Genomic DNA, 26,626 nt, shown 5'->3' on the forward strand with positions numbered 1-26,626 from the left:
TCTCTAGAATTGACTAGCAATTTCTCCTCATTATAGTTGATGAGTGATTTCCTCAGCTTCTGGCTTCCTTCCAAAGGCCAGCAGAGAAGGGTGGGGTGTGGATCCACATCATCTGAAGGCTCATTAACTTTCAGCTTCTGCTGCTGATATGCATCCAACTTTTCTCTCCCTCCTGCATCATCCTTCATTGTGCTATCTCTATGTGCTCATTCTTTATCAAGCCCTCCATCCGGTGGAACTCTTGACCGTCTTGAATCTTCCTTTCCTCCTCCAGTTCACAGCTTTCCAATCCAAAGCTTGGCATTGTCCAATTACAGATTCCTCACTTGACTCGCCCTCTCTCCTGCTCTTTGAACTTGACCCTTCAACCAGGTTTCTAGAACTTTAAAAAAGCGGTGGCTGCTGTTTTTTTCCCTAGCTGTCCAGCTACAATGATGAAATTAGGGTTAAATTTAAAGCCTTGGAACTTTTGGGAGATGAAGAATGTGTGCCAGAGAGCTGACTATATGTTGAGGAGGAGAGAAAGAGAGCTGGGTAGGTTTGGGGAGGGACTGGAGAGCTGGGAACATAGGGGAGTGGGGGTGTGGGGGGGTTGGTGAAGAGCTGGGATTGGAGAGTGGGTATGCGGGTGGGAGACATGGAGATCTGGGGACAGAGGCAGAGGGCAGTAGAGAGCCAGGCAGAGCAGCGGATGGGGTTAGAGATCCAGGAACCAGTGGAGTTGGGGTTAGAGAGCCGGGCATAAGGGTTAGAGAACTACGTATAGGGGAAGAGGGTGGGGTTGTGCCAGGTTATAGGGGAGGAAGGAAGGATGGCACGGTGGGGCAATGGTTAGCACTGCTGCCTACGGCACTGAGGACCCGATTTCGATCCCACCCCCGGGTCACTGTCTGTGTGGGGTTTGCACATTCTCCCCATGTCTGTGTGTGTGTAACCCCCACAACCCAAAAGATGTGCAGGGTAGGTGAATTGGCCACTCTAAATTGCCCCTTAATTGGAAAAAAAATAATTGGGTACTCCTCTAAATTTATTTTTAAAAAGAAAAAAAAATTGTGGGAAGGGGGTAGAGGCAGGTAAAGGGGAGGAGGGGGATAGCGAGAAAGAGGGTTACAACCACTTATAGAGGTAATGTGGGGGGAGGGAAGAGAAGAGAGTGTGGATGGGTTAGAGCCAGGGATAGAGGAGAAGGAGGTAGCGAGCCAATTTTGACTTTTCGATTATGGGAATATGCCCTTTAGAATGTATCTCCAATTTTCGCCTTCCCCAGTATGTCTGACAAACCTTTCTTCCTCCTGAAGTGGATGGAAGTCTTGTTCCAGTTGTTGTGGGAAATTGCGGTCAAGGGGCCCTGAGGAACCCATCCCAAGGACAAAGTGGGTTGTGGTAGGCAGGGGGAGGTTTTGAGGCATTTACCATCATGGGACAGTGGTTAGGAAAAGACACCGATGTAGTGAACACAGCAGGAGTTCCATGGGTTCCAGTTCACAAGAAACCTTTCAGGTCCTTTGGGCTTCACCCACTCTCATCCTCGCATTGAGAATTTTTCACCTTGGAGAGCAGTGGTCCTCCAAAGATGTCTTTCTGGTACCAACCTCACTGATTCAGACATGATTCTTCGTGAAGGTGTGTGTCCTGCATTGTGCCCAATTTTGCATCCTTGGAGATTTGGGAATTTGACTTTGCCATATGTACTGGAACAGTTACAATTCCTGAGTCTGTTTACTGGCCACAGCCTGACAGTATGTTGGTGTGATTTGGAATTATGCTGATAACTAAAATCCAGATGCAGAAAAACTTTATTTGCACTGTGCACTGTTGGGTATGTGTTATGTTCATGCATCTGTCCGGGCACCAGATTTAAACAGTGAATAAGTGCTGCTGACTGGCCCGAGATGATTCACTCCCTTTTGTCTTCTGGCCAGTGACTCTGAAAGAATGCTATGTTAATCATGTGTCAAAATAGCTTCTGGAATTGGACAGAAACCATTGATTGCTTGCAGATGTTGAAGAGCAGCAGACCAAAGATTTTCTGTAGCTCTGTGCACAAAATGACTCGAAGTCAATTTTTTGAAGAGGACATGGGTTCATTAGATTAGGCTTTCGTTTATTAATTTTTAGGCCTCGATATATGGCTCTTCCAAGTTGTCATTCCTTGTGCGAATCTAGTCTGCGAGTGCCAGCAGACTACTATTTTTTAAAATAAATTTAGTGTACCCAATTGTGTTTTTTTTCCAATTAAGGGGCAATCCAATTAATGGCCAATTCACCTATCCTGCCGGGATCGATCCCTGGGTCCTTGGCTCCGTGAGACCGCAATGCTTTTTTCTATAAATGTTTTTTATTGGGTTTTTGAACAAAGTATATTTACGGTTATGTACACCGAATAAGATCTTATATATAGAAGAGAAGGGCACACACGAACATACCAAGAAAAAAAAGTAATAATAAAAAAGAATATAAAATAAAAGAAAGTAACTGGTAAGGTATTATGCACCAGCTCAACAGCAGCAACTCTGTACAATTGGCAATATTATTTACAACACATAAGTAGGCATCTGTTTGTATGTGGGGGGCCCGGCGGGGGGGGGGGGGGGGGGGGGGGGGGGGGGGGGTGGGGGGTGGGGAAGACTGGGAGGTAGATATACATTTAGGTGCCGGAGAAACAATTACAGAGGGCAATACTCGAATGGGTCTGGTGTTGCTTCTCCCGGACGGATTTCGCTGCCGTTGTCATAGAACATAGAACATAAGAACATAGAACAATACAGCGCAGTACAGGCCCTTTGGCCCACGATGTTGCACCGAAACAAAAGCCATCTAACCTACACTATGCCATTATCATCCATATGTTTATCCAATAAACTTTTAAATGCCCTCAATGTTGGCGAGCAGGTAGGGCATTCCACGGCCTCACTACTCTTTGCGTAAAGAACCTACCTCTGACCTCTGTCCTATATCTATTACCCCTCAGTTTAAAGTTATGTCCCCTCGTGCCAGCCATATCCATCCGCGGGAGAAGGCTCTCACTGTCCACCCTATCCAACCCCCCTGATCATTTTGTATGCCTCTATTAAGTCTCCTCTTAACCTTCTTCTCTCCAACGAAAACAACCTCAAGTCCGTCAGCCTTTCCCTCATAAGATTTTCCCTCCATACCAGGCAACATCCTGGTAAATCTCCTCTGCACCCGCTCCAAAGCCTCCACGTCCTTCCTATAATGCGGTGACCAGAACTGTACGCAATACTCCAAATGCGGCCGGACCAGAGTTCTGTACAGCTCGTGTTCACCTCCGCTTCAGCCGTTCGTTCCGTCTTTCGCCTGGATTCTCCTTGCTCTCAGTTCCTGTAGCATGTAGATGCCAAGTTTGTTATCGTTTCCCGTGCCTTTCCTTCCGGCTATCATTCCCCTGCCCCTCCCCCACCTCCCTGGTTCTCCTCTATTGTTCCCTGTCTCTTCACCTTGCCCCCCACCCCCCACTTCTGCCCTCTCGCCGCCTCCTGTGGTTCGCCTTTCTTTCCTCTTGGGTTTAGCTGCCCCCCCCCCCCTCTCCCGGTCTATCTCTCCCTCTCACGCCTTGGCTACTTTCCCCTGATTCTTGGCTACCTGGCTATTCTTCTCCTTGTTCGTTGGCCACAAACAGGCCCCCGGAACAATTGGGTGAATGGCTCCCACGTTCTGTGGAAGCCGTCGTCTGACCCTCACATGGGGAATTTGATTTTCTCCATTTGGAGAGATTCTAAGAGGTCGGACAGCCAGTCTGCAGCTTTGGGTGGTGCGGCTGACCGCCAGCCAAACAGGATTCTACGGCGGGCGATCAGGAGGGCAAAGGCAAGGGCGTCAGCCCTCTTCCCCAGGAATAGATTTGGCTGGTCTGGTACCCCCGAAGACCGCCATTTTCGGGCATGGTTCCACCCTCATCCCCACCACTTTGGACATTGCCTCGAAGAAGGCTGTCCAGTGCCCCGCAAGTCTGGGGTAAGACCAGAACATGTGGGCGAGTTGGCCGGGCCTCCTTGGCACCGTTCACATCTATCCTCCACCTCCGGGAAGAACCTACTCAGACTGGTTCTTGTTAAATGGGCTCTATGTACCACTTTTAGTTGCGTCAGGCTGAGCCTTGCGCACGTGGCGGCGGAGTTGACGTTTTGCGGTGCTTCGTTCCAAAGTCCCCACCCTATTTCAATCCCATGGGTCTTCCTCCCATTTCTTTCTTGTTGCACCCAGTACGGTGTCGGCCCTTTCTACCAGTCGGTCATACATGTCTCTACAGTTCCCTTTATCTAGGATGCTTGCGTCCAGTAACTCTTCCAGTACTGTCTTTCGTGGCGGTTGTGGGTACGTCCTTGTCTCCTTTCGTCGGAAATTTTTGAGTTGCAGGTACCTTAGTTCGTTCCCCCTGGCTAGCTGAAATTTCTGTCAGTTTGTCCAGTGTTGCGATCCTGCCGTCCGTGTATAGATCCCTGACTGTCAGTGTCCCTCTGTCCTGTCCCCATTTTTTGAAGGTGGCGTCAGTCAGCGCTGGTGTGAACCTATGGTTGTTGCAGATGGGAGCTTTGTCCGACATTAAGGTCAAGCCAAATTGCTGCCGTAGTTGGTTCCAGGACTGGAGGGTGGCTATCACCACCGGACTGCTGAAGTATTTTTCGGGGGGGGAATGGGAGTGCCGCCGTGGCGAGGGGCCCGGAGGCAGGTCCCCATGCAGGAGGCCTCTTCCGCGCTCACCCACTCGGCTTCTGGCTCCTTGATCCATCCCCTTATTTGCGCGGCCGTCGCCGCCCTGTGGTAGAATTGTAGGTTTGGGAGGGCTAGCCCCACCCCCTGGATTTTGTTTTTGTAGGACCTTCTTTGGGATCCTAGCATTCTTCCTCCCTCCATACGAACGCCATGATTAGTTTGTCTAGTGCTTTGAAAAAGGCCTTGGGGATGTAGATCGGGATGGATCTAAGTAGGAAGAGGTACCTGGGCAGTACGTTCATTTTTATCGTCTGGACTCTCCCCACGAGGGAGAGTGGCGAGTGTGTTCCATCTTTGCAGGTCCTTTTTTTACTTCCTCTTTCAGACTGGTGAGGTTCCATTTGTGGATCCCTTCCAGTCATGGGCTATTTGGATCCCCAGGTAGCGGAATTTGTGTTGGCTTGTTTAAACGGCAGTCCTGTTAGTCCTGCCCCCCCACTAGTGGGTGGTACCGGGAAGATCTCGTTTTGCTCATGTTGAGTTTGTAGCCTGAGAAGGTGCCAAACACTTTCAGGAGCGCGATGATTCCGTCCATGCTGCTTTGTGGGTCTGAAATGTAGAGGAGCAGGTCATCTGCATAGAGTGAGACTCTCAGCTCTCTGCCGCCCCTTCGATCCCCCTCCAGCTTTTTGCTGCTCTGAGCGCGATTGCTAGTGGTTCGATCCCTGGAGAAAACAGCAGCAGGGGACAGTGGGCATCCTTGTCTGGTGCCCCTGTGCAGCTGGAAGTATCGGGAGTTGGTGTTGTTGATCCGTACGCTACGCTCTACCTTTGACAAAGCCCATCTGGTCCTTTGCGACCACCTCTGGTACGCAGTCTTCTAGCCTTTTGGCTAGGATTATGGCCAGTATTTTGGCATCTGCGTTCAGCAGTGAGATGGGTTTGTATGACTCACATTCCGTTGGGTCTTTATCTTTCTTAGGTTATCAGCGAGATTGAGGCCTGTGCTAGCGTGGATGGTAGTGCGCCCCTAGCTAGCGAGTCTGTGAACATCTCCCGCAGGTGCGGGGGCAGTGCTGTCGCAAATTTTTTGTAGAGGTCCGCCGGGAACCCAATTGGTCCCTGCGCCTTCCCCGCCTGCATGGAGCTAATGCCTATCCATGATCTCTCCCAGTGCTAGTGATGCTTCCAGGCCCTGTTTTCTGCCCTCCCCACGACTGGTATGTCCAGTCCATCAAGGAACCGTTTCATCCCGGACACCCCCCTTTGGGGGCTCTGAGGTGTACAGCCTTGGTAGAAGGCCTTGAAGGTTTTGTTGATCTTTTCTGGTTCTGTTTCTAATGTGCCTCTGGTATCCCTGATTTGTGCAATTTCTCAGGTGGCTGCCTGCTTTCTCAGCTGGTGTGCCAACAGGTGGCTGGCTTTGTCTCCGTGTTCGTATAGGGTCCGACGTGCCTGGCGGAGTTGGTGCACTGCTTTCCTGGTGGAGAGCAGATCAAAGTTCCTTTGTAGCTCTTTCCTCTCCGCTCGGAGCTCTACAGTCGGGGCCTCAGAATATTTACGCCTACCTCCAGTATGGAGTCGACAGCTGCTGCCTAGCTGCCCTTTCCTCCCTATCTCTTTGTGCTTTGAAAGCGATGATTTCCCCTCTTAGTACGGCCTTTAGTGCTTCCCAGAATGTGGAGGGTGAGACCTCCGCGTTCTGGTTGTTCTCCGTGTACTCTGCTGTGGCCTGCGATATCTTTTCGTTGAAGGCCTTGTCAGCTAGTAGGGCAATGTCCCAACCTCCATGTGGGGCGTTGGGCCCTGCCCATCACCAGTCCATGTAGTGTGGAGCGTGGTCGGATATCACAATTGTGGAGTATTCCACTTTGTCTGTCCCCGGAAGCACCGTTTTCCCCACTACACAGAAGTAAATTCTGGTGTATACATTGTGTATTGGGGAGAAAAAGGAGAACTCCTCCTCCCCTGGGTGGTGAACCTCCAGGGGCCACCGCTCCCATCTGTTCCATAAAGTGACCGAGTTCCCTCGCCATGCTTGAGGTTTTCCCCGTTTTGGGGCTTGATCTGTCAGTCGTTGGATCCTGTACACAATTGAAGTCGTCCCCCCCCCCCCCACCCCCCCCCCCCCCCCCCCCCCCCCCCCCCCCCCACATGATTAGTCGGTGCATCGCTATGTCAGGAATTTCTGCCATGGTCTTTTTGATTAAGCTCGTGTCATCCCAGTTGGGCGCGTACACGTACACTAGTACTACTGGTGCCCTATGTCGCCCTAAACATTGTCCTCTTGCTGATCAGTACTGCCTCCCGCCTGGCCCTCGTCCTATAGCAGGAATGGTAGGTTTGTCCCACCCAGCCCTTTCGTACCCGCAGTCGGTCCTGCTCTCTTGGGTGTGTTTCTTGGAGGAAGATTATGCCGGCCTTCATATTTCTTAGGTGGGTGAGGACTCTGGATCTTTTCACTGGGCCGTTGAGTCCCCTTAAGTTCCAGGTGACTATCCTGGTGGGGGGCTTTTGTCCCCTCACTCATGTGGGATTAACCATACCTACCTGGTGTACGCGCCCCTGCCCTTCGTGGTTTCCCTTTGTTAGGGGGCCGTCCAGGATGGCCGCTGTCACTGCTCTCTCCATGCGGTCGGGTCGCTGCGCTCTGAGGTTTCCCTTTGTCCAGGGGGCACCCGACATGGCCGCCCACTGTGCGTCCACCACGCGTAGTTCCCTGCACTCTGGAGTCTCCCTTCACCCAGAGACCGTACTGGGTGGGTGCTTGCAGCAATTCCTTGTTCCGCGCCCTTGGTTGTGGCACTTCGTAGCCCTATTGTTCTTCCCTTTGTAGCTCCCCGGTCCCTCCCTCCCTGCGCCCCCCCCCCGGTCGATCCCTCCCTCCCTGCGAGTCCCCCCCCCGGTCCGTCCCTCCTTCTCTTCCCCCCCCCCCCCCCCCCTTTTCCCCCCTCTCCCGTATACCCCTCATTTGACCCTCTTTCCCTGGAGCGCTACGGCCCTGCTTTGTTGCATGTCCCCAGTGCCTGCTCTTCCCCCATCCTACCCTGCCCCCCCCCCCGGGTCGGCATGCTGTTGCCCCTTGCCAGGGGCCCCTTATTTCTACCCGAGCTGTTGGTTTTCCAGCCCGTGTTCCTCGACAAACTTGTTTGCTTCGGCGGGGACTGTGAAGAAGTACTCTCTTTCTTGGTATGTGACAGAGTTTAGCTGGGTACAGCATACCAAAACGCACATCGTTCTTGTGAAGAGCTGCTTTCGCTCCATTGAATTTGGCCCGTCTCCTGGCTAGGTCTGCCCCAATGTCCTCGTAAACTCTAATGAAGTGTCCTTCCCATTTGCAGGTTCCGTTTTGCGTTGACCAGCGCAGGATTGTTTCTCTGTCTTGGTACCGGTGCAGTTTAGCTATAACTGCCCTCAGTTGATCCCCTGCCATGGGCTTTGGGCGCAACGCCCGGTGTGCTCTGTCCATTTCTGGTGGGTTGGGGAAAGTTTTCCTCCCCACTAAGTTGCCCAGCATCTCAGCCACATATGCTGTGGGGTTTCTACCCTCGATCCCCTCTGGTAGGCCCACTGTCCTGACATTTTGCCTTCTCAAGCGGTTTTCCTGATCATCCACTCTTCCCTTTCAAGCTCCCCTGCGTTGTGCCCAGTCTCGCCACCTCCTTCTCCAGGGCCGTGATCAGGTCGCTCACGTCAGTCGCAGCTTTTTCCAGCTCCTTAATAGTCGCATCTTGGGCTTCCAATTTCTCCTCTTGGGCTTTCAGTTTCTCCTCTGCTCTGCCCAGAGCGAGCTGCAGCTCCACCAGGGCCTTGGCCATTGCTGCCTGCACTGTGGCCTCTATGTCTGCTCTGGCCTCTGCCTTGTTTTACTGCTGATGTTCCCTCAGCGCCTCGGCAAAGGCTTCCAGTTCCAGTTCCCCCTGGCCCATGGGGAAAATGCTCTTGTCTGTCGAGTTCTTTTTGTTGCGGCGAACCTTCCGTTCCGCCACATCATGCTCCGATTATCTCGTCTGAACAGGCTAGCCCATTGCCCCGTCTGCTTTTGGTGCCCTTTCTCCCTCTGCTTTGGCTCCCTCCTGGCATTTTTTTTTCTTCCCCTTTTTTGTATCCCTTTTTTTTTTTCTTTTACACCCCCCTTTTCTTTCCCCCTCCCTTTTCTCCTTTAACACTTTTGTTTTTACAAAACTCCTTTCAAGAATTTTTTTTTTAAAAAGGGAAAAAATTCTTTCTCTTTAAAAGTTTTCTTTTCAAAGTTTTTTTTTGAAAAAGGGTAGTTCTTTTTTGTTTCCCTTCACTCACCCAGGGTTGAGAGAGAGAGGCTTCTGGTCGGGTCGGGAAACCCTCTTTGTTCCGCCGCCTGCCTCGTGGTCGCCGGGGGGGAGGGGGGGCGTCGTTGTTTGCTGGCTCGGTCCCCACAGGAGCTCCTCCGCCAGCGACCACTCTCTTCCCCCGCCGGAAGCCGAAATCAGACAGCAATGCTAACCACTGAGCCACCACCAGCAGACTACTAGGTTGGTTTCTGAAACATTCATATTCGACTCGAAACGCTATCTCTGTTTCTGTCGACACAGACCTTCTACTTATTTCTGGCAATTTTTGTTTCCATTTCAGATTTCCTGTATCTGTGGTATTTTGCTTTTATTTGTGTGTCTCTGTTTTCTTTGCATGCATTAAGCCTAATCCTGTCCCTTCCAATTTCCCACAGGTTCACCACCTCTACTTTAAATAGCTGTTATAAGGTTAGCAGGGTTGTAGTGTTGAGCTGTAAGGTTGCTTTCTTGTGCAGTGGCCTTCAGTACCAGATTTGCCATTGTCCTCTTGTCATGGAGGTCTACAGCACAGAAAAGCCCTTCGGCCTATCACGTCTGCGCCAGTCAAAAAACACCTTTTCTCACCCCATTTTCCGGCACTTGGCCCTTAACCTTGTATGCTTTGGCATCACAAATGAATATCTAAATACTTGTTAAATGTTATGAGCATCTCTGCCTCCACCACCCTTTCAGACAGTAAGTTACAGATTCCCACCATCCTCTGGGTGAAAATGTTTTTCTTCGACATCCCCTCTAAACCTCTTTCCCCTTACCTTAAATCTATGCCCCCTGCTCATTGATCCATCCACGAAGGGCAAACTCTATGCACCTCATAATTTTATACATCTCACTCATGTCCCCCCTCAGTCTCCTCTGCTCGAAGGGAAGCAACCCAGTTTATCAATTCGTTCTTCATGGCTAAAACTCTCCGCCGAGGCAACATTATCGTAAGTCTCTGCACCTTTTCCAGTGCTATCACATCCCTCCTACAATGTGGATTACTGCACACAATACTCTAGCTGTGGCCTAACCAACATTATACAGTTCCAGCGTAATCTCCCTGCTTTTATACAATATGCCTCAGGCTATTAAAGGCAAATATACCATATGCCTTCTTAATCACTTTGTCCACCTGCCCTGCTACCTTAAGGGACCGGTGTAACATGCATACTAAGGCCCCTTTGAACCTCAGTGCTTCCCAAATTCCTGCTGTTTATCATGTATTCCCTTGCTTTGTTTGTCCTGCCCAAGTACAGCACTTCATACTTGTACGGATTGAATTCCATTTGCCACTGATCAGCCGACCTGACCAGTCTGTCTATATCCTGTAATCAAAGGCTATCCTCCTCACTATCATACCACCAATTTTCGTATCATCTGAGAACTTACTGACCAACCCTCCTACATTCAAGTCCAAATCATTTATATAACCGTAAGGGCCCTAACACTGATCCCTGTGGGACCCCACTGGTCACAGGCTTCCAGTCAGAAAAAAAAAAACCTCAACCATCACCCTCTGTTTCCTGTCACTCAGACAATTCTGGATCAAATTTGCCAAATTTCCTTGGGTCCCATGGGCTCTTACTTTTGCTATCAGTCTCCCATGTGGGACCTTGGCAAAGGTCTTGCTGAGGTCCAAGTAGACTACGTCAAATGCATTACCCTCATCTACACACCTGGTCACCTCTTTGAAAAATCCAATCCAGTTGGTCAGACATGACCTTAATAAATCCATGCTGACTGTTCTTGATTAATCCCTGCCTCTCCAAATGCAGATTAATTCTGTGTCTCAGAATTGTTTCCAATAGTTTACCCACCATTGAGATTAGACTGACTGGCCTGTAGTTTCCCGGTTTACCCTTCCTCCTTTCTTGAATAATGGTATACATCGCCAACCTTCAGTCCTCCAGCACCTCTCCTGTGGCCAGAGAGGAATTGAAAATTATTGCCAATGCCTTTGCTATTTCCTCCCTTTCCCCACTCAACAGTCTGGGATGCATTTCATCCAGCCCTGGAGATGTATCTACTTTTAAGCCTGCCAGACCACTCAGAACCTCCACTTTGTTTATGTTAATTTCTTTAATTTTATCACAGTCCGCCCCCCGATTTACATAGAATTTACAGTGCAGAAGGAGGCCATTCGGCCCATCGAGTCTGCACCGGCTCTTGGAAAGAGCACCCTACCCAAGGTCAACACCTCCACCCTATCCCCATAACCCAGTAACCCCACCCAACACTAAGGGCAATTTTGGACACTAACGGCAATTTATCATGGCCAATCCACCTAACCCGCACATCTTTGGACTGTGGGAGGAAACCAGAGCACCCGGAGGAAACCCATGCACACACGGGGAGAATGTGCAGACTCCGCACAGACAGTGACCCAAGCCAGGAATCGAACCTGGGACCCTGGAGCTGTGAAGCAATTGTGCTATCCACAATGCTACCGTGCTGCCCTGATGTTTATAGCCACACCGACCCTCTCATGAGTGAACATCAACACAAAATATTCATTTAGAACCCTACCTGCATCCTCCAGTTTCACACACCCACCACCACTGTGGTGAATAATTAGCCTTGCTCTTTTCCTAGTTGGCTTTTTACCCTTAATATACTTGTAAAGCAACTTAGGATTTTCCTTTATTTTGCCGACCCAGTATCCTTTCATATCCCCTTTTTTTGCTCCCCTAATTTCCTTTTTTAGTTCCCTCTTGTATATTCTATACTGTCGAGCTTTTGCTGTTTTGAGCCCTCGATGTCTGCCATAAGCCTCCCTTTTTCTCTTTATCAAATGCTGAATCTCCCTTGATATGTGTTTGTTGGTTCCAGCCTTTTTCTTTATTGGGACATGTTAGTTCTGTAATTTACCTAAAAGTGTCTGCTCCTGAGGATTCTTTTGCAGCCAGTCCGGATGAAATGATCAGTCGAACACCTCGTTACTTTAACATATGTTTATTTCTCGGCCGGGACTTGAGCACTGTACATCAGAGTATCTACAGATGCAAGTCGAAGTTAATACAGCAGATAATTACTTATATAATAAAATGACAATGTTTCCTTCCCAAGGACAGCCCCTTTAGAAGAGGTCTGAGAAATACAGCATTTTGTGGCACTCGGCTAAAATAAAGTTATCTGTAGAAATAGAAACGATTCCCAAGGCCATGTTTTGTTACTGCAACTGTCTAGCACAAAAACATAAGAGATAACATAAATTCCGTTAAACCAAAAAGTTCTTTTTGACATTTCATTTTCCCATCAAGCTTGATTCTAGATCCAAACTAAAACTCGGTTTGACATCCAGTAGCTTGATCCATATTCTCACTCCCAGTCCACTCTGGCCAAATCATTTTTGGTCATAACCCTCATTACTGTGGCAGATTGGAGAGCCTTGGCTGTGAGTCAGCAAGTTCACCTAGGTCAGGGATTGAATTAGAGATCTTTGGAAGCTTCACTACTGGGCTTTGTAGAACCTTCCTTTAGTAGGTCATTGCTGTTTCTATTTTGCACAAATTATTGAAAAGATGAGTCGGGCTACATGTCTGAAACATTTGCGCTTCTTGAGAGCATGCTTTGATGTGTCAGTTAAATCAGATATGGCACTTCACAGTTGAAGGCCTGCTGGTCATATGTAATATTTATCACTCTTGAGTGCTCCATTGAAAATATCTTTATCTGGATTCTGAGCTTGCCAGGCTGACTGATGTACAAATCTTCCCCAACAAACTCACCTACGCACCCAGAATGATTCAGAGTCGGATGGACCAGGAAGTCCCAGTTTTGATCCCTGGTCTGTGCTCAATTAGCTAAACTCATCCATTTGAGTGCCAACAGTTAGCCAAGGTGCCACTGGATCTGGGACAGGCCTACCTCGCTCTCCAATGAACCTTCGCTGCTAAGAGACTGCAGCTTGTGTAGATGTTGGTGAGCAGAAAAGCAGACGTGATTGTGTTGCCCCCCCCATCCCATCCGAGTTGAATAGCTGGTAAACACACAAGATCTCTGGTCACACATGATTAATTTGATCATTTGGGTGAGATGTCAGGAGATTTTGACTCTTGTGGCCTGGCTCCTAGCACAACAACATGCTCCTCCCTACTCCAGAACTGACCAGACCAACGGCCCTAACAGAGAATCCTCTCGACTGGAGCTGACAAATGTTAGTGCTGTCAGCTCCCATGGGTAGAAACTGCTGGATTCTTATTGACGGGTTGTGTTGTTGTAGAGTCAGATTTGAATACCCCAGAATGCGATGGATGTTGGGACAGTGAATAAAATTAAGGAGTTAGACAGATTTTTAATTAGTAATGGGTTGAAGGGTTATGGAGAACGGGCAGGACAGTGGAGATGAGGCCATGATGAGATCAGCCATGACCATGTTGAACCGTGGAGCAGGCTCGAGAGGCTAAATTGCCTACTCCTGCTCCTAGTTGTTAAGTTCTAAGAAAGAACTATTCTGTCTGTAGGTAACAGCACCTCATGCACAAGTCTGGTGTACTTGATTAATACGGGGATTTCTTGGTTAATAAGGGGAATCGGGTTATAAGGAGAAGGCAGGAGAATGAGGATGAGGAACGTATCAGCCATCATCAAATGGCGGAGCAGACCCAACGGGCCGAATGGCCTAATTCTGCTCCTATATCTTCTGGAATCCTGCATCTACGAGCATATGCACTTGGCCTGGTTTTAAGGGAAGTGAACTTGCAGCATTCACATTGTGATTGATGTGTGCTCGCCACACTTGCGATTGCTGTCATGTTAGAGCCTGCACAAAGATTGTACATGAAACAAAATAATTTGTATTTGTACCTCGCCATTTCCAACCTTAGGACCTAAAGTACAACCAATCAATCATTTTTGGAAGTGAAATCATTTTTGTAATGTAGGAAATGTGGCAGCCAAATTGTACACAACCTGATGCCACAAACAACTCTGAGATACTGACCACATCTGATGCTCTGGATGTTGGTTGGGAGATGAACAATGACCAGGGAACAATCTCCCTGCACCTCTTTAAAATAATGCCATGGGAACAAGGTAACATAAATAATATGTATATTATCTTTCTCCATTGTGTGGAATTATACACCTGATAACATCTGGAAATACTCAGCAAACAGCATCTGTGGAGCGAGAAACAGAAGGCAACATTTCAGGTCCTTTTCTGCCGAAAGATCATTTACCCTTAATGTGTGTTTCTCTTTGTCTGACTCGCTAAGCAGTTCCAGCATTTTCTTTTTTGCGATCCACTATCTGCAGTATTTTCCTTTTTGTTTTGCTCATTGATTGGCAAGATATACTCTTAATGCCTCGCCAGATGAGCAGAAACACAAAGACTTCATTGTCTATTCATATATGTTACATTCTATTTTGCTGAACCTTTTTTGTTCGGCCTCTGGACTGGAGCTGTGCAAGAGTCTGGGTGGTTCATCAGGGATTTTCTGTGCAAGTTAATCAGGAGGAAAAGCCCATCTTCTTCCATTCTTCATCACATCACTGCCTTGAGACCAGCCTCCTTCCCCTTTGTTTTCCTGTGCAGGATGTGGCTCGCAAATTCAAGCCTCCTTTTTTTTTTCCGGCTCGAGCAATCCGGTGTGAGTGGGGTGACCGCGGTGAACCAGAGTCACACGCATGGGGGCAATGTGTGGGCAACCCCCTACGCTCAGCCTGGCAATGTAATCCTCCTGCCATTGCTTACCGTGCTTCGATCAGCGTTGCCAGGGAGACCGTGTTCTGGTGACAGCAACTGCATGCAGAGCTGATTGTTTAATTAATCTGTCAATTTAGATGCAGAGACGCTGATTTTTCGCAAAGGCCGAGGAGCAATTACTATCGTCAGAGTATAATGGATGCAGGGGTTCTGTGAGTTGGCTTCTCACGGAATGTGGCTCCTTCTCTGATCTGTCAAATTACACTTCGATCATGATTAATGGGAGTGTTGGATAATTTAGCTGGCGGAATATGGAATATTGTTACCTAATATAACAATTCATTTTAATTTTTAAAAACCATGTTAATGCCCCTTGTCTACAGCAAGGCTTTTTTCAGCTGACTCCAAATCCTTTACGCATGCTTGCTCCATGCCTGTTGTGGTAGCTTCCCCGTTAATGTGAATCTTTGTGGATGTGGCTCAATTGGTATAGGTAAGGTGGTATAGGAAAGGTAGTAAGGGGTGATAAAACTCTCAATGGAAAAACAGGAGACTGCTGAGGCTTTCTTCATTTCTTCATAATCAGTGGACCACCAAAACAGATTGCATAGCCAGAGACCCACCGTTGGAAGTTTGCTGTTCCCTTATTTCATTCGCGGGTCATTAGTTACAGAGAAGTGCGGGTGTCCTGCTATTGTTCACTGCAAGTTTTGGGCTTATTGTGCTGAGAAGATGGTAGATCCAAATGCACCACTCAAATTCTCAACCTCGACCAAGCTGCTCAGGATATGCTGGATGAAAGCTCTCAAGGAAGCGGGGGAGCTAAATGAACAAACCTTCCAAGCCTTGTGTGAACCTTTAAGCAATTTAAGTAACATTGGTCAAGGCTTGGTGCACGTAGTTTTTGCTCATGGCCACTGGTGAAGTGTGCGTATCGAGGGTGGGGAAGTTCCATATTATGTACATGGCCGACATATGGTAGTACAGCTGATGATGCACCTGTTGTGGTCAGGACTTCCTTAGCGGCCTACATGGAGACTTTGGAGAAAATTCTTTCCATTCGGGAAGGACAGTAGGAAGCAGTTTTTGACCCACAACTGGAAGCAATTAATTATTTTCTCCTGAGGCTGTGACTGTTTGATCGTTTGGAGCCTTCAAGGCTGTTTCTTCCACTGAAGAAAGACAGAGGGAACCTTATTGCTTGAGAATTTTGTCTACGTTGTGTACGTACAATGGATTTGAAAATCGGAATTGCTATAGGAGAAAAGACCAAGGTCCATCTGGTTTGCTTTCAACCTTTGCCTCAGAATATTCTGCCTATTAAAATGTTAATCACATCATATTAAAATGTTAAATCACTTATGTAAATTGACACTTTGTAGTGAGTTTTAGCCTGAGCAAGTTTGCTTCAGTCTCGCTGGATGAACAGAGGAAGTCCCACTTAAATTCCAAGATGCTTGCACTAATTGTGGAATTTTGAACAAGTGCACTTCCAGTCTTTGTCTGCTCACGCTGGTTTAAGCAGGGAACCATGTTCTAAATACCTGAACCAAGATCAATATGTCTAACGGTGATTGCAAGCACCCTGCAACTCAGCTCAGTTGGCTATTTGGAGAAGATCATCTCTTTTAATCTTGGTTTCACGTTGGGGGTCCCCACACTGTTCTAGGCTGATCTCTGAATAGGCTTTCTCATATTTCGTTATTTGATTTAGTTGCCTTTTTATAACTCCACTCTGAACAGCTATTTTAAGGCGCATAAGGGGAATCAAATTGACATCATAAGTACTAACATTAATTATTTAAAGGTGTACTTTTAAGTGGGGTTGAAAAATGAAAACCAAGGCCTCTTCCATTCTTGCTCAGAATAATATTTTAATCCAAATGGAAAGTGGTGGGAGGAGTTTGAATTAACTTTTAATAGGAGAGGCGATGGCGTAGTGGAGTTGTCAGGGTAAAGCTCTGTGGACCCGGGTTCAAATCTCACCAGCGCAGGTGCTGAAATTTCAATTCAATAATGATATGGAATTAAAAGGCCTAATGGAGATATGATACCATTGTTGATTGTCATTAAAAAGGCATCTGATTCACTGATGTGCTTTAGGAATGGAATCTGCTGACATTACTTGGTCTGGCCTACAAGTGACTCCGAATAGATCCAAAGCAATGTGGTTGACTTTTAAATTCGCTCTGAAATGGCCTAGCTCTGAAATACTCTGATCAACCGCAAGTGGAGATGGGCATCAAATGCTGGCCCAAATAGGAACACCCACATCCCATGAATGAATAAAACAAAACCCTGTGTTCATCACCCCCATTTCAAATTTCTTCTTGCTCTTTTCCACCCTGAAAGGGGGAGATCCTGGGGAATCTTCTGTGACAACTCGACTGCATTGTACCAGCCAACCTAGCCAACTGTTATTCTCTAGTGCTGTCCCATCCCACCCATTAAACCAACTTCCTGTGATTCTCTGAACACAATAGAAATCTTAAGAAGCAGCAACTATTGGACTGGTGGCTTTTCTCCAAAGCAACTGTTGTTTTTTTAAATAAATTTAGAGTACCCAATTTTTTTTTTTCCCAATTAAGGGGCAATTTAGTGTGTCCAATCCACCTAACCTACACATCTTTGGGTTGTGGGGGTGAAACCCACGTAGACACGGGGAGAATGTGCAAACTCCACACGGACAGTGACCCAGGGCCGGGATTCGAACCCGGGTCCTCAGCGCCGTAGTCCCTGTGCTAACCACTGTGCCACTGAGCTGCCCGGCAACTGTTTTTAATACCACATAATTAGCATGAAGGGCTACCTCACTCATCCATTCATTTGGGTGCAAGTTCTGTCCATTTCTAACTCCCACTGCTTTAGTGTTGGTCTTGTCAGATATTTTGCTCCTTTTTGTTATTTTTAATACTTCAATCTGCATCCAGCATTGTGGCGGACAGATTGTTGTTTGTTTAACCCTGCAGTTTGCTGCTCTCCATATTGGCTTTTAGATGACGGTTCTACCTCATTTACAATTCCCATTTAGCAGTCTGATTTGGTTGATATTTCTACTTATTTAAGGTAAGGGATCTCAATAATTTAGTGCTTGCATGGTGGATGCTTTTCAATTTTGGGTTCCCAGTTTCACCATTCAGCATTCCACAGTCGGTTTTAATATAAATGTGAAATAAAGATCACTCTCTATGTTACTTCAACAATATACCTCGATGCCAAGAATTTGCTGCTGTGACATTTTCTAATTCTCACATTTCTGGGAAGTGTCTCAGCTTGAATGCAGCTCTATGCCGGGGCTCTGTGTCCATTGGGAAATGCTTTCGCTGTAGGACCATGACATAAGAACATAAGAACTAGGAGCAGGAGTAGGCCATCTGGCCCCTCGAGCCTGCTCCACCATTCAATGAGATCATGGCTGATCTTTTGTGGACTCAGCTCCACTTTCCGGCCCGCACACCATAATCCCTATATTCTTCAATAAACTATCTATCTTTATCTTAAAAACATTTAATGAAGGAGCCTCTACTGCTTCACTGGGCAAGGAATTCCATAGATTCACAACCCTTTGGGTGAAGAAGTTCCTCCTAAACTCAGTCCTAAATCTACTTCCCCTTATTTTGAGGCTATGCCCCCTAGTTCTGCTTTAGCCCGCCAGTGGAAACAACCTGCCCGCATCTATCCTATCTATTCCCTTCATAATCTTATATGTTTCTATAAGATCCCCCCTCATCCTTCTAAATTCCAACGAGTACAGTCCCAGTCTACTCAACCTCTCCTCGTAATCCAACCCCTTCAGCTCTGGGATTAACCTAGTGAATCTCCTCTGCACACCCTCCAGTGCCAGTATGTCCTTTCTCAAGTAAGGAGACCAAAACTGAACACAATACTCCAGGTGTGGCCTCACTAACACCTTATACAATTGCAGCAGAACCTCCCTAGTCTTAAACTCCATCCCTCTAGCAATGAAGGACAAAATTCCATTTGCCTTCTTAATCACCTGTTGCACCTATAAACCAACTTTTTGCGACTCATGCACTAGCACATCCAGGTCTCTCTGCAAAGCAGCATGTTTTAATATTTTATCATTTAAATAATAATCCCTTTTGCTGTTATTCCTACCAAAATGGATAACCTCACATTTGTCAACATTGTATTCCATCTGCCAGACCCTAGCCCATTCACTTAGCCTATCCAAATCCCTCTGCAGACTTCCAGTATCCTCTGCACATTTTGCTTTACCACTTATCTTAGTGTCGTCTGCAAACTTGGACACATTGCCCTTGGTCCCCAACTCCAAATCATCTATGTAAATTGTGAACAGTTGTGGGCCCAACACTGATCCCTGAGGGACACCACTAGCTACTGATTGCCAACCAGAGAAACACCCATTAATCCCCACTCTTTGCTTTCTATTAATTAACCAATCCTCTATCCATGCTACTACTTTCCCCTTAATGCCATGCATCTTTATCTTATGCAACAATCTTTTGTGTGGCACCTTGTCAAAGGCTTTCTGGAAATCCAGATATACCACATCCATTGGCTCCCCGTTATCTACCGCACTGTTAATGTCCTCAAAAATTCCACTAAATTAGTTAGGCACGTGATCCTAAATCCCATAGAAGTAACCAAAATGCAGCATGCTGACCTAGTACACCATTTGTTTTCAGGGACCCAGGCATTACTGATTTTCCTTCATGTCCTGCTTTACAGATCACTAACAGTTTGTTCGCAACAAGCTTCTACTCTGACCTTGGCACGATGGACCACTGCTTTAAAATGTGGCCTGTGCCAGTCAGTGAGCCGTCTATTCTTGAATGGCGGGTGGAAGATGGTGGAGAGGTGGGTGGGGAGATTGAATCCCATTAAACACAAAGTCGACTCAGCAAGTTTCTGCTATACCCATATCACAGCAACAAATTATATTTTGTTGACAAGATTTTTGCAGCACATTGATGCACCTTTACCAATCTTTTCTCCAGCTTGTGAACTTTGGGAGCTGTGACCTGTCATTTCCGAGGCCATTAGATGCATTTACTGCCAAGGCAGCAGTAACTCTACGAAAAGCCACTGTTAGATCATTCTGCTTCGGTGTCGAGTAACATTCTTGAGTGATCTTAATTAATTGCCCAGTTTGTTCCCACTGCACATTGACTCTAGTTTTGAAGTTAGAGGATAGTTCTCATTAATGATTCTTCATAATAGACTCACAACATCTATGTCAAGTGTTCATAGATTTATTAAAAATACAGTAATTACCAGCAATATCAAAAATGAACCCTAAACTAAACAGTAATACCTGAGACAAAAGCTTGCCAGTTCTACCTAAGAAATTCAAAATGTGTTACAGTTCTAAGATTGATGCTCGGTCAGATTTTTGAATTCCAAAGTATTTCCCCCAGCACCCACTCTCTCCTTTTTCACAACTGGTATGTAACAATTTGGATGTTCCACAGTATTGCCTACTATACAGTAATCATTTGATACTGATTTGACTGACCTGTCTTGGATCCATCCTAACTGCATAACTTTTCAGACCAATCGTCTTTCTCAGGCAGGCGCTTCTGCAAAGTCTTAAATGAAGAAATCGTTTCTGCCTGTTCTGTCCCTAAGCTATAACTTTCTGCCTGTTCTGTATCTGAGCGGTAACTTGCTGCCTGTCCTGTCTCCGAGCGATAACTTGCTGCATGTTCTGTCTCCGAGCGATAACTTGGTGCCTGTTCTGTCTCCGAGCGATAACTTACTGCCTGTTCTGTCTCCAAGTGATAACTTGTTGCCTGTTCTGTCTCCTTGCGGTAACTTGCTGCCTGTTCTGTCTCCGAGCGATAACGTGCTGCCTGTTCTGTCTCCGAGCGATAACGTGGTGCCTGTTCTGTCTCCGAGCGGTAACTTGCTGCCTGTTCTGTCTCCGAGTGATAACTTGCTGCCTGTTCTGTCTCCAAACGATAACTTGCTGCCTGTTCTGTCTCCGAGCGGTAACTTGCTGCCTGTTCTGTCTCCGAGCGATAACTTGCTGCCTGTTCTGTCTCCAAACGATAACTTGCTGCCTGTTCTGTCTCCGAGCGATAACTTGCTGCCTGTTCTGTCGCCGAGCGATAACTTGCTGCCTGTTCTGTCTCCAAATGATAACTTGCTGCCTGTTCTGTCTCCGAGCGATAACTTGCTGCTTGTCCTGTCTCGAGCGATAACTTGCTGCCTGTTCTGTCTCTGAACAATAACTTACTGTTAGCTGTAATTCTCTTACCAAAATGCCTTCTAAATCTATTTTATTGTCAAAACTTGTTTTTTTACTGTATTCCATAGATAATAAAATAAAGCAAGCCTTTATTGCGATTACAGGTGCAATGTTTTAGCGGACCCAATCAACAGCAAAAGCTAAAAGTTTGATACGATATCAAGATTATGCCTAATCTGGCCAAACATGACTTCAATTGAAAGATAAACTGGGAAGGAATCACATTGCGCTAGCAGAGTTTATCATCTTGTGTTGCTGCTGACCCTGTTCCATATCCTCCCAGCTAAGCTTAGAAAGAAAACTCTGGGAACTTATTCTCTGATTATCTTGGGAAAGGTGGTGTGTCTTGACTTTCCCTGGGAAAGAGGGTGCTGCTGAGAAAGATTCCGTAAGTCTATTTTAACATTTGTTTGTGCTCTAGGACCTCGAACATTGGAATGTTCCCCCTTGACTCCCACCATGAACTCCTATTTCTTTAAGTTCATGATCAACTTGCTGAAGCAGTTCAACAGTGAGAAGAAGCTGCTGGAAATGAGAGGGGCTTTCATCATCCGGTAGGTGCACAGTCTGTTTTGTTTAGTGATCTGATATCCATTTTCCTCAGTATGAGCACTTCAGAATTTGTATATTTTGGGTACTAACGTAATGGATTCAATGATCCGTGTTTTTAAGTGTTAATAGGGAATGCAATTAGCCTTGTTTAGGGTATCTTAAAGTTAATCTCACCATTTTGTGTTGACAAGATGAGGAGTATGTCCAAACTTGATGCCTAATTCTTCTGCTCTCCCACGCATTCTCTTCTAATTGGACTTCAAATGTTTAACATTTCCCATTGCAGTGTGTAGTATCGGATTTTTGTTGTTTGTTTCTCAATGTGAGGGGTTCACTTTACTAATTCAGCAATCCATGCTCAACATCAAGCACTCTCATGTGAATTATATCCGAGTATTTGAGCTCCTTTTAGAAATATAGGGAAGTACAATTCATTGTGGATCACTAATATGAAGATTCAACGTTGAGATTATTTTTTTTTAAATGTAATCCATTGCATGCAACTAATTTGGCAATAGTAACCTATTGAGATAGATGGTGTGAGATGTAAAGCCTCACTTAGAGAGGGTCACCTTCTGAGACTGTTGTTGATTGAGACGTGACCTGGGGGTGGGGAGGGGGGGTGCTAAAATGAGCATCACTATGTCTGTGTTAAACTGCACCTTATTTGAGAGTACTTAATGCTAGCATTCAGAAAAAAAATGTTCTCATCTCCTTGAGACAAATGAACTGACACAAATAATCATCAAATAAAGCAAGCTAACCACCAGGAACATTAAGCATACATTGTGGTTATCTGTTCAACCACCAGTCAATGTTATGGTTGGTTAATCCAGAGGTTTTGATTTCATGATACTGGGATTCTTCAATTGCAGACTTGTTGAATTAGTTTTGTTTGGAGGACCATTGGCCTCCTCCCCGTATGGGCTGGATACTCATGGGTGGGAATAATCCGAGCCCCCAGTGATAGGTAAGACAACTGCTGGTATCATCCATGAGCCAGACTCTAGTGCTCCCTCCAAACCCACATGTGTCAGACATTTCCATATTGAGTTTGCCATGAGGTCTGACTTGACTTGATGTTGCTATCGTCAGCTGTGTCCCACCTAGATCGAAAGACCACCAGCTTTATTCTTGCCCCCCTGCCACTACCCGAAGATGATACTCAATATCTCATCATTATTTCTGTCCCAGTTTTAATTGACTAGCTATCCCGATTAATGCATTTGACTCCCCTCAAATTACACTATCACAAACTCATTTTCATCCCATACAATGTTTCTGAAATAGTCTTACCCTGGTGCATTGCCTGTCTTGCAGACATTCATAGCATTTATAGCACTAGGGAATCTATTCTACAGCCTGTTTCTAATTAACTTGAAAAATGTACATTCCATTTCAGTGTCGAACATGTACTCACGTTCCACACAGTCTAACGTTAGGGATTAGTGGATCTAATCTGTCTTTTCATTGATTTGCATATGTAAACGAGGCTTAGTGGGCAGTGTGACATGACCCAGGTTTTAATCAGAACCTGGGTTAAAGCTTTCTGTTATTGGTGCAGCTCTGGTTATTTGGATTGACCTGACATTTAACCTGGCTTCATGAGACAAAAAAACGTGGAGAAAGAAATCGGAACCTTTCGTACTTTCCCATTTTGAATGGTTTCCTAAGAAACGGATAGACAATTCTCATAATATGTCTTCATTGTCTCCCCATACTTGATGTGTCAGCAGGACGTTCAGGCTTTCCGCACTAACCCCATAGGATGAGCTTTCAAAGCTGCTGATTCCACTTTTACTGGAAGATGACAGCGATTAATGCCCTAACAGTGTGAATAACGGCACTGACTCTCCAAACAGATGGTTATGCTTCAGGTTTTTATATAGTCGAGTCCCCTCCATTTTTACTTGAAAAAAACTGCCAAGGCATCTTGTGCTTGCAGGAGTTCTAAATGCTCTGATTGATTAGAGTAGCCTGCTTGCCCAATCGTGCTTTAACTTGAATAAAAAGAAAATCCGCAAGACCTCGAGGTGAATACCCAGGCTCTGTTGAGTTAGCTGATCTCAGTCGTGTCTACAGATCTGATGCTAAAACTCTCATCTTAAACTGGTTAAGCAACTTACCAGCTTTCATGGTCAGATATGAAGCTTGGTTACTCGAGGGCTGATTACTGCCCTTGGCCAAGCATTGAGATTAGGGCGATCAAATCCTCTAACATGATCCTATGTGACACAGCCCACAGTGCATTATTCTTCCATGTCCTCCCCGCAGCATTTGGCACATTCAATTGCTCCATTCCTTTCCACTGTCCCGATTCTGTGTCCCACTTCCGTGGAACTGCTCTAGCTTGGTTCCTACCACTTCCAAGGAATCCATTGTATCTTCTTGTAACAAAAGCTCGAAAGGTCACAAACTTCAAACATTAACCCTGTTTCTCTCGTCACTGGTGCTGCCGGACTTGTTGAGTCTTTGCAGCATTTTCTTTACAATTTCCAACAGTACTTTACTTTATGTTTTCTGAAGTGTCCTCCCCTCCCTTCCCCACACAGTCCCAACTCCATGTGTCCAAACGCTCCACCATTGGTCCCATTACTTTCCTTGGCTGTATGTTGTCCCACAGTGGCATTCATAGACATGGGAAACAGCTTATGTATGCATGTTTATAACATTCACTGGTAATTATTTGTGACCACTCCGCTTCTTGATCGTCACCGGCCTATTTGGCTGCTTAGCTAATATCAGTTCCTGGCTGAGCAAGGATTACTTTCAACTTAGTGCTGCCAAGACCCGAGTCATGCAATTTAGCTTGTATCTATCCCGCCGCTGCTCCCAACTGAGCCCATCCCTTTCCCTCATGGTTTGCTTATCTAATGTGCACCATTGGTGTCCCTTGATTTGATGGGAAGAAAGTGCTCCCCCAGCAACATATTAACCACCTGTCTGGCTTCATTCCCCAGAATTAGGTCCAGAACTGCACCGTCTCTTGTTGGACCCTGTACAAATTGTGCTAAAAAGTTATCCTGAATCCAATTAATGTTGGGAAAGTTGAAATCGCCTTGTATAATTACCCTATTATTATTTTTGCACACCTCTGCGAATTGCGCATATATCTGTGCCTCAATTTCCCGCTGAGTATCTGGGGGTCTATAATAAACACCTAGTAACGTGGTTGTTCCCTTTTTGTTCCTGAGCTCTACCCACAAAGCTTAATTTGATGTCCCCTCCAAGAGATCATTTCTCCTTACCGCAATAACTGACTCCTTAACTAATAATGCAATGCCTCCACCTCTTTTACCTCTGTCTCGCCTGAAGATTCTATATCCCAGAATGTTGAGCTGCCAATCCTGCCCCTCCCTCAATCATGTCTCCGTGATGGCTACTATATCACAATTCCACGTGTCAATCCTCGCCCTTAACTCATGTTACTTTTACCTGTAATACTCCGGGCATTAATGTAGAGGTCATCCAGCCTTGTCTTACTACCGTGAAACTTGTTACCACTGTATTCCCTCTGACTTGAGTGCTTTTCTATGTTATGCTGTGTCCCTATTCTGTTAACAGTTTGTGTACCCTCCCCCTGCCTAATTAGTTTGAACACCTCCCAATAGCACTAGCAAACCCGCCAGCAAGGACATTAGTCCTGCTCTGATTCAGATGTAGACCGTCCTGCTTGTAAAGGTCCCACCTTCTCCAGAAAAGGTCCCAGTGGTCCAAGAATCTAAAACTCTCCCTCCTGCACCAACTTTTAAGCCACGCATTCATCTGCGCTATTCTCCTTTTTATGTTGTACAGGTTTAAGAGATGAGAGTCCAGTTAATGTAGCATTAATTAGCAGTGAATGTTAAGGGCTTCCTGACCCGAATGGATTGAGTTTATATGAGATTGAATGTACAGCTTTGCCCAATTAAACAAAGCTCTAGGTGGTCGTTAGGCCCTGAATTGAAGCTCCACACCTGCTGGGCAGTGTTATCTGCTCGCTTTTGTGTAGCTGGGCACCTAATTTTGACTATGTAGGTTTTTTTTCCCAAGGGTATATCTCAGATAGAGGCTTTATTAGGTCTTCTAATGTATTTCTTCGATTGGATCCCCTTGTGCAGTGCATCCCTGCTGTGAGTCAGAGATCACTACCACCACCGAGATTAATTGGAACTGTCATTGCCTGTCAAAGCGCTCACAGCTTTATGAAGCCTGTGTTTATGTGGAAATTCGGTTGTCGTTACATCCGGACTTTTTAAGTAGTTGACGTCTGATGTGGCATCCATGGAAACGGACTGAATTTTCATCATAGTGTACATTAGTAAACTAGAGCAATGAGCAGATATAACCTGGGCATTAAAAGGTACAGAGGTGATCTAATTGCACATCTTGTGGCACTTTCATTCCAACACCCATGAACTCCACTCCCATATGTGTTTGTTGTATGTTTAGTCAGGAGCAACTGTAATTTGACAAATGTTACAGAGAAACGCACTTGGTTGTCGGCTAATTGGTTCTCAACCTTGTTGAGAAAACAGTTTCCTCTGATAAGTTTGGCTCATCAGCGGAGGGCGTCCCACTAACGCAGCAGCTGTTTTCATCATCTGCTACGTTCCTCAACAGCTAGTGCTCTCTAACTAGAGCAGAGGGTTTGAGATACCTGTTAAAAGCTTCCTGGCAAGTTGACACGAGCTTGGCAGAGAGTGTAGTTCAATTAAATTCTCCCCACAATAGCTTGAACTTTTTGCTGCTATAAATAGAACACTGAAAGCATTAGTAAGTTGTTTCTTCCTCTGACGGCATCTGATATTCTCCCTCCCTGCCTGAGGAGGTCCCCAGGCATTCTGCGTGCAAGGCTCATTCAGTTCCACACTCTAATAGCTTACACAAAGAAGAACGTGCATTTTGTGATGCCTGCAAAGCACTTTTCAGCCAATGTAGTACTTTTGAAATGTAGTCATTCTTTTAATGCAGGAAACACGGTGGACAATTTACGCACAGCAAGATCCCAAAATGTTATAATGACCAGCTAACCTGCTATGGGATATTTTATGTCTCTCTTAGACGATAGACAGGGATTCCGTTAAATATCAATCTGAAAGACGACACCTCTGACTGTGCAGCACTCCCTGAGCATTGCAAAGCTGAGCCTTTATGCATAAATCTCGTGTGGGGTAATTTAGATTTTAAGAAAGGTGGTGTGTTCTTCTGCGTAACAATCACAGTGCC

The 26,626-nt window shown here is 46.1% G+C and overlaps 1 protein-coding gene across 4 annotated transcripts in view; it reads left to right on the forward strand.

Moving 5' to 3' along the window:
• Window positions 1-26,626, forward strand: part of vac14 (vac14 homolog (S. cerevisiae)) — a 442,569-nt gene that overhangs the window by 226,718 nt on the left and 189,225 nt on the right. For all 4 annotated transcript variants that reach the window (XR_011949565.1, XM_072518576.1, XM_072518578.1 and 1 more), the window contains one exon: window positions 21,288-21,420. Coding sequence is in view for 3 of the 4 variants with exons in the window: in XM_072518576.1 (XP_072374677.1) it covers window positions 21,288-21,420 (133 nt within the window). In the remaining variant the exon portion in view is untranslated. The remainder of the gene's footprint in view (window positions 1-21,287; window positions 21,421-26,626) is intronic.

Source organism: Scyliorhinus torazame, chromosome 10 (genome assembly GCF_047496885.1).
Source record: "Scyliorhinus torazame isolate Kashiwa2021f chromosome 10, sScyTor2.1, whole genome shotgun sequence".
Classification (NCBI taxonomy): Eukaryota; Metazoa; Chordata; class Chondrichthyes; order Carcharhiniformes; family Scyliorhinidae; genus Scyliorhinus; species Scyliorhinus torazame.